At 55.2% G+C, this 8,096-nt stretch overlaps 4 protein-coding genes across 4 annotated transcripts; all 4 read left to right on the top strand.

The window, feature by feature from the left end:
* Positions 1 to 131: 131 nt before the first annotated feature.
* Positions 132 to 2,692, top strand: CHGG_06237 (uncharacterized protein; the record flags this gene model as incomplete). The annotated part of the gene is made up of 2 exons (XM_001222331.1): positions 132 to 287; positions 896 to 2,692. The coding sequence occupies 2 exons, from the start codon at positions 132 to 134 to the stop codon at positions 2,690 to 2,692; spliced, it is 1,953 nt and encodes a 650-aa protein (XP_001222332.1).
* A 1,311-nt stretch (positions 2,693 to 4,003) lies between these two features.
* Positions 4,004 to 4,722, top strand: CHGG_06236 (uncharacterized protein; the record flags this gene model as incomplete). The annotated part of the gene is made up of 3 exons (XM_001222330.1): positions 4,004 to 4,277; positions 4,390 to 4,477; positions 4,593 to 4,722. 3 exons carry the CDS (start codon positions 4,004 to 4,006, stop codon positions 4,720 to 4,722), a joined length of 492 nt encoding a protein of 163 aa, XP_001222331.1.
* Positions 4,723 to 5,731: 1,009 nt separating this feature from the next.
* On the top strand, positions 5,732 to 6,466 carry CHGG_06235 (uncharacterized protein; the record flags this gene model as incomplete). Its single annotated transcript, XM_001222329.1, has 2 exons — positions 5,732 to 5,808; positions 6,019 to 6,466. 2 exons carry the CDS (start codon positions 5,732 to 5,734, stop codon positions 6,464 to 6,466), a joined length of 525 nt encoding a protein of 174 aa, XP_001222330.1.
* A 1,027-nt stretch (positions 6,467 to 7,493) lies between these two features.
* CHGG_06234 (uncharacterized protein) lies at positions 7,494 to 8,033 on the top strand (the record flags this gene model as incomplete). Its single annotated transcript, XM_001222328.1, has 2 exons — positions 7,494 to 7,840; positions 7,925 to 8,033. The coding sequence occupies 2 exons, from the start codon at positions 7,494 to 7,496 to the stop codon at positions 8,031 to 8,033; spliced, it is 456 nt and encodes a 151-aa protein (XP_001222329.1).
* Between the last annotated feature and the right edge of the window lie 63 nt (positions 8,034 to 8,096).

Below are 8,096 nucleotides of genomic sequence, written 5' to 3'. Positions count from 1 at the left end.
TGAGATGCTATTGCTTTTGTTAAACCCTGCTGCTACTATACTACGCTCTTTTAGTGTACCGAGATGACAGTGACTGTTCCAAGCCCCGCTGTTTTTCATCTTGTACAGATCCAGTCGTATATGCCTTCAAGATGTCGGATACACCCGGGCAGCGCCAGGCCAAAGTCGACAGCTCCTCGGCCTGTCAAACCGGAAAGCTCCCGTCCTCTGACGGTTTTCCCCCGTCGCCCAACTTCTACATTACCGTTCATTGTTTCGCAGAACAAGCAACCTTGACAACTCTCTTGGTACAATCTGCGTCATCTCAAAGGGAAGCCCTCAAAGAGTCCGCGAAGTTGTTCTATTCCTTGTCTCGCGATCCTCGCTAGGGATGGTCTGGCCAACGCGCAAAAGTTTGGTTCTGAAAAGCTGCACTGTACCACACACTTCGGATCCTTTCCTTAGCGCCAACTGGTACGGATACTGTAAGGCTTTGTAATTTACCCCACCACCCACCCCCGATGAGGTGCCCCCGGAAAGCTTCCCATTGACTGGGAACGGCCCAAGCGGTTTCCTCCCTCGCCAAAAACCGAAGTCCCGCTGTGGCAGCACTGGCAGCTCCCTCCACACCCACTGTGCAAAGCACCCCCCTCACCTCACCCATCCCACACCAGATCTCTCCTCCAACCCCCAACTTTTTTTTCCCTCCCGGTCATCTTTCTCCTTGCGCTCCTGTAATCTGTACCTGCACCGCGCTCCTCCACCCGCTGTCTTATTGCGCGCGCCCCTCACCGTCGTCATTTTTTATTTTTACTTAGTTTGGAGTCCGCTGCCGCGTCCCAACCGAAAGACAACCCACTCCGACAATCCAACAAACCACAAGCAGCGCTCTCATTTACCTCGCGGTACCTGACAGCTTCTCCACTCGAGTCGCGCACCGCCGCGCGTTTCCACTCGTTCTCCTCCCTCGATCAGCGCGATCGTCGCTTCGACGATTCAAAACCCTCTCCTTCGCCGCGCGCAACGCTGCACTGCGCGAGGCATGAACGGGGAGTACAGCCCGCCTAGTGCAACTTCCGGCGCGTCCACCGACGCCACTCTGTCGCCGAACCGATTTCTCGCAACCACAACAAAGAATACCATGGCCGTTCCGGCCTTTCTCCCGCCACCGCAGGCCTACCGCCCTACCGCCACTCCTCAGTCGGGCTACCCGCCATCTCTCCCGAATACCAATTCCTATGATCGCGACGCGCATAAGCCACAGGGAACGCCGTTGTCCGTGACGCCCCCAACGCTCTCTTCGGCGCTGATCCGGAACCTCCCGCTGAACACGTCAGAAGAGTCGCTGCGCCTCATGATGGTCTTTTCCAAGGATCTCGTCGATGTCGAGGTCTTGCCCGCCGAGCAATCTGCCGATGCAGGCTTCCGATCTGCCGTTCTCAAATTCAAAAGCCCGGCTGGCGCCCAGGAGGCCAAGAACATGCTGGATGGTAGGTCCAACATCTCGAATGATGCCGAGATGGTCGTCGAGATTCTAGGCAGCGCAAGTCCCACCACGTCAGGGAACCGATTTCCGATTGACATGGCCACCGGTGCATCCAACGGAGCCGTCTCCGCGACCCCATCCGCACCATCGTCAAGGCATAAATCGCGATTCGATGGAACGTTCCAGTCGTTGGAAAAGATCTCTCCTCCCATGAACGGCATGTATGGAGGTGACTTGGCTACCCACGAGACCGGCCCGTCCTCCTACCAGAACCTCTTCGGGCCCCAGTCGCCGATCGGAAACCATCTTGCGAATGGCGCTCAGGTCACGGGCAAGTCGCTAATCGATTCCGCCGAAGACGACGAAACCAAGGAACTGCTCAACGACCCGGTTGGCTTTGCCGAGAACGGCCTGCAGCGCCGCCAGACAGCACCGCAGCTACCCATATCTCACATGGCGGGCCTCTCGCTGACCACCTCCCCGAGTCCCGGCGCGCACGCCGTGATGCCGTTCTATGGCCATGCCAACATAGGGTCGCTCTCGGGGCTGTCGAACACCATGTCTCCGACCACGATGGGCGGACCCGGAACAGGCTACAATTCTCAGGTCCAACACCGGATGAACAACTTCCCGCCGGCTAACCCCGCCGACCAGAACCCGCCTTGCAACACGCTCTATGTCGGCAATTTGCCCCTCGACACGTCGGAGGAGGAACTCAAAGCCCTGTTTTCGCGACAACGAGGATACAAGCGGCTCTGCTTTCGGACCAAGCAGAACGGGCCTATGTGTTTTGTCGAGTTTGAAGATGTGACCTTCGCGACCAAGGCCCTGCACGACCTCTACGGACAGCTTCTCCACAACAGCGTCAAAGGCGGCATTCGCTTAAGCTTCTCCAAGAACCCGCTCGGTGTCCGTTCTGGCCAGAACCAGGCCCAAAACGGCGCGGGTGCCCTGGGTAGCATGAACGGAATCCACTCCGGGTCAAACGGCGGGTTCACGACCGCCAATGGACCTCCGCCAGGTCTGAGCGCGCCTCCCGGCCTCGGCTCCAACCGTAGTGGATATACGGCGTCGTCTGCTCTCGCCACCGGCACGGCTACTAATTTCTACGCCTCGCCCACCGGCGCTAATGGGCCCAGTAACCCTTGGGGCGGCATGTACAGCGGAAACGGACATGCGATGGCTGGCACCACCTCGGCTTTCTCATCGTATATGATGGGTCGATGATTAATGAAGCGTGGATGTTTCAGAACGGCCTCGGGCGCATTACTCGCATGCGGCGGCGTCTTCCCATACAGCAGCTCAACGGCGTACGATCTGGGTTCAGGCATTCTTTTTTTCTCCTTTTTTTCCGTTTTCACCTACGTAATGATTCCCAGGTTTACGATGTTTTGTGGGTTTTTCGGTTGTTGCATTTGTCGGTCTTCTGACTGGGTTTTTGCGGCGGGCATCAGAAACTTAGAGTCTGCTTTTTGATCCCCTCGGGATTTGGCAAAGAGCACTCGAGTTTCGGGGCTCTTTAATGGGCCATGGTCACGCGGGCATTCATCTCACCTCGGGGTTTGCACATACATGATGAGGATGAGCAGGGCGCAAGGTCACGAAGGGAGGCGGAGTGAGGGGGCATGCGCTCAAGGCGTTGCGTCGGTTGGGCATCACTGTCAGCGTCCCAGAGTCAGCATCGATCAATGGTACGGGTCCCCTTCATGGTCATTAGGGGATGCGTTGGAGTTCTGGCAAAGGTTGGGCGTGGTTTCCAACAGCGGATGGCCGGACTTGGGGGGAGGTGGGGAGTAATTGTTTTCCGGCAGTGGACGAGCGCACGAACGGGGGCCATGGCCCCTTTTCCAATACACGAGGACTACTTGCGCCACGACACCCACCTTTTTATGCGGTACGATACGACCAGAATAACACGCATCAGCGAAAAAGAAAAAGAAAAAGAAGAAAAAAAACACAACATATGCGGGGATCATCATCGTACTCGGGGCAAGCACAGGCACATGGACATCTGGGATATACCAGCAAAAGACTTGGGAAGGGAGGATTGATACAGCACCGGCGCTTTACACACCATCGGAAAAGGGGGATCGCATTGTGGTTTTTCTCTTCATACCGGCCTAGTTTATTCCATCGGGGTTGGATGGTTTCGCATGCGGAGATGGGTTGTCGCATCCAGCACACGCCCCGTCTCCCGTTTTACGTTTTACTCTTATCCCATCTCTTTTCACTTCTTTATGAGACGGGTTCTTGTCATTCCACCTTTTTCAACCTGCGACCAGATCACCCTCCAGGGACATGGCATTATCATTATTGCCTTGGTGTTGCATGTGCCAACCAGCAATGGCCACCAGCGATCTTGTTCTCTTTTCTTTTCCTTGTTATTTTTATTACAGTGGTGTTTCATTGGTGCGACGCGTCATCTTCCATCATCTCATTGCGGCTGCTTGCTGATATAAAATGGTTCATTGGGGTGGGATCCGATACCTCTGGGGGCGTGGGCTGTGTTTCGTTTTGCTGGGTTTGGTGGGAGGATCCATGGCGGGGAGTTGGAGTTTCATTTCTTTTCTTGGCTGGATCGTTCATCTACGCGGTGTTCTCAGGGTTGCCCCCGGTCTCGTGCTCGCGGGAGTCGAGGACGGTTCCGGGGAGGGCGTGTTCGGCGTCGAACATGTCTACAGGGACTCGGCCGTCGTTTGTTATTCCTGTCTGGCTGCCATGGACGCCGGGCTGAGGGGACGGGCATGTGTCGAGCGGCTTTTCGAGCGTGGCTACATGGCCCGATCTCCGCTATCATTTACTCTTGAAGTAGGTGCATGATAGCAGTTTAGAGGAACGGAGATGAATGATCGAGCACTTTGTTTCACGGTTGCAAACCAGGCCACCCTTTTCCAGCTCCAATGTTATGTGTGACCAAAGGTCAGGAAAACGCAGACAATATCCGGCTAGCGATCACCCTTCCCGCATTCATCATGAATCACCGCCCTTTGGCCAAAACGCCGGCTGGGAAAGGTAAGAAGAAAGAAAAATAAAGTCTCGAATAAAAAAGAAGATGAAAGTGAAAACAAAACAACAACATTTAAGGAAACAGAGTAACTAAACTAAAAGTAAAGCCTCGAAAATATAGGTATATTTGGGAAAGAGAACTTTGTATTCGACGTCGGTATTTGCCCAAGGATATAGGGAAACTGGTAAAAACCTGTATCGGCTGTGTCTATCTAAGTCCTCCCGACGTACCAGGCGCTCCTATCAAATGAATATCGCATCGGGGTAGCGTATATCTACGCTAGTAAGCAAATGGGTATTATGATAAAGTAAATAATAATAACAATAACGCGTTGCAAATAGCCACTTAACAGCGACGATATATAGAAAGATCGAGATAGGGAGATATCTCCCGTATAGTCTCGCTGTACCAATCCTCGGAATGGTCGATACTTCGGCCCTGTTCGGTCTCCTCCTCCTCCTCCTCCTTATTATAACCTAAACCCAACGGATAATCGCTAGCCGTAGCCGACTGGGGTTGGGGCGATCTTATAATATCTGGGTCGATGAAGAATTCGTTGTTCGTCTTGTATGTATTGTCGTACATCTGCACCCACGGATTCGAAGCCCATTGCTGTTGGCAGAAGTCGTTGGTCCAGAATAAACCCTCTGGCTTGGTGGGATCTACCGCCGACCACAGGGTTCGATGTGGGAGACTCTGTTCCTCGAGGCGCTTCTTCGTGCCTTGAAAAGGTGTATATCCATCTGCTGCGAAGAGGCAAGCATTGTCAGAGACGAATATGTCGGTGCAGCAGGGTTGCCACCGCCGCTAAGGTAGTTCGGCAGTGTTCAGGTATCGGGCCCGGTTGCCGACCTTGGCCCAGGTCACTTTGCCTGTATAAACCCAAATCTTCTCAGAGATTCATCACATCTCAGGTACCGTTTGAACAATGCGATGGACACTCCTCTGACATCCAACGGACATGCCATTCTGTCCCAATCACAATCTGAACATGCGACGGACATGCCATCTGAAGAAGAAACACTGCCGTCCGAAGGTGTTGCTACCTACCCATAGTTTTATTCTCGGGCTAACAATTACCAGACACCGGCAGGCGAATCAGAACCCCTCACATGCGTCCTCCATCGAGATGGAGTCGGCATGCCGGCAGCAAGGCCACGGTAACGCGTTGCTCTTCTTCTCCTAGTCCAAGCGTTTCAGCACTCGTATCGAAGCGCGAGGCCACGATCGACTCGGTTTTTTCACCATCAACATATACAATGGACTACTTTGCCGGCCACTTCCCGCCTATGGGGCTCGATGAGCAAGGCCGTGACGGCGATTATCCGGCAACGAGGTTTCTAGAAACCGCTCCCTAGCGATACGTCCTGGTCTTGGTATCAGGTGGGCTATTGAGCCTTCTTGGAAGACCAGGGCGAGTAGGGGTGGGCTTGCTGGTATCTGGTCATCCGTTTGGAGAAGCGAGCTTCTCATGGCGTTGAGTCTTCTTGGAAGACCAGGACGAGTAGGGGTGGGCTTGCTGGTATCTGGTAATCCATTTCGAGAGAAGCGAGTTCTCAAAGAATAAGAATAAGTATGCGGCCGCCACTCCTGAGCCGACTCAGTCGCCCTCCCCCGAGCCGCCCAAGCCTCCCGAGCCCCCGCCGTCTCCAGAGCAGCCCGAGACGCCCCCGCCGTCTCCTCCAAGGCCCAAGCCCGGGAAGAGACCCGCCTACAGCGGCAAGTCCGTTTATTTCAACATAGGTTCACTGGACTCCCGCTACGTTCTCCGAATCGACCTGGAAAAGTTTCCCCTCCCGCCCGTCGACTTAGGCAACCCCAAACGCAAGTACCCAGACAGCCAATGCTGGGACTTGGTCTATGATATGTCCTGGGGCCAGATGAACCTTATGGACTTGGAAGACTTCGTTCCACCACAGTGGTGGAGCTTCGACTGGGCGTTCGACCCCAAGATCAAGGAGCACCCTGACGAAGAGACCGTTTTTGCCTTCTAGGCCCGGGGCATTTCGCTAGTCTCATAACTCGCCTAGGTTGAAGGGAGGCACGAAATCCATTCGGAGATTGCTACGATCCTCCCCAGGGACTCCCTTGGCCCGGATCGTGCCAGCAAGACAACTAGCGCCCTGGATCGCTCCGCTATCAGCGGTCATCGTGGCAACCCTGCTGCGCCCATATACTCGTCGCTAGCGATGTGCCGCCCTGCACCCTCGCATCTCGGTATGTCTGAGTCGACTTTCATGGAGGAGGAGGAAGATGGGCACTTGAGATGAGACAGTCTGGTGGCATCCGGATTGTCATGAGCTCGGTGCCTTTGGTCCAACGAGACCGCAAGCATCGATCCCTACGCCTCGGATTTGCTTCCTGGCCAAATGCTACCCGCAAACTTCACTCGCACAGCGTACGTTTTCGTTTTCGTCATCCCTTCTCTCTTTCCCAGTGTATTCGGAGGTCGTCCTTCCAGCCTTCAAGAGGAGGCCGTTCAAGAAAAAGACTTGCTTCCGCTTCGGCCCATAGTGCATCGATGCCCTGTTCCAAAAAGTCCGCAGATAGCAGAGCAGCGTAACCGAACGTTGCCAGCCCTCCCCGGAATCTCCTAGAAAGCGGTTGAGGAGGGCGTCGTGATTTTCGTCGTCGTAATGCTTCATAGCTCCTTCAATCACATGTCACGACGGACAATATACCATTCCAACCACCACTCTTCACACCACGCATCTACCCCCTCCCCGGCCCGGCAGCTCTTAGCTTGTACATCGAAGTGCACCTTTAAAACAAAAAGAAAATATGTCAGGCTTAAAACGCATATGTCGGGCGTGGATGATGACCTCCATGTGCAGGTCAGGCCTTCCAATCGGCCCCGGGCTTCTATCTCCGGCATCTGAAATCCTTGCAACTCCAGCGTAGCAACCAAGCAGCCTGGTCGCATTGACGCGTCCCGGGGCTCTCAATCCGAGCCGTCCGTCGCTGCAATCTGCCCCAAAACAACAAAAAGAAACGACGGCCGTTGCGGCAGGGAGACGCACCATGTCCGACACAGAGCCAACGCCGGGGACCCTTTTTGGCACGCCCGTCGATTTTTTCCCCCTCCCGACCCCTTACCCTTCCTTGGCCGGATGCGAAGAAGGCATCTACCGCCAGGTCAACGACGGCACCATCCTGGCCTGGGACCCCGTTTACACACGGTTCGAGCCCGGCGCGAACGCCTGCTTCCCCCCGGTGCAAAGATCCTGGTGGGACCAGCCCAGCGATGCGGACCCGTCCACCGCGCTAGGCCCGACCTTTGTCTGCCCCGAGGCCTACCACGCTGTCCACACCACCGTCCTCGAGAGCAACTCCGCGTCGCAGGCGCACTACACCTACTGCTGCCCCAAGTACGTCCCCGCCCCCCCCCCCCCCCAACGGTTCACTCAGGTTGGGGCAATGAGGAAGAAATGCTCGGCCCTGACTCTGATGAGAACGGATCCTCCCTTATTGACTCCAACTTCAACGACGAGACTGGGCTCCGGCTGCTCAGTCCCCGGACAACCTGAGGCCGTGGGTTATGGAACTTCCTACAAGGCCTAATACTCCGGCTCCCACATCCACGCGTAGACACTGCCCACCATCCCCCCTGCAAAGCGAGTTGAC

This window comes from Chaetomium globosum, genomic scaffold, assembly GCF_000143365.1.
Source record: "Chaetomium globosum CBS 148.51 scaffold_3 genomic scaffold, whole genome shotgun sequence".
NCBI classification, from domain to species: Eukaryota; Fungi; Ascomycota; class Sordariomycetes; order Sordariales; family Chaetomiaceae; genus Chaetomium; species Chaetomium globosum.
This window is presented reverse-complemented; position numbering and strand designations above follow the sequence as displayed.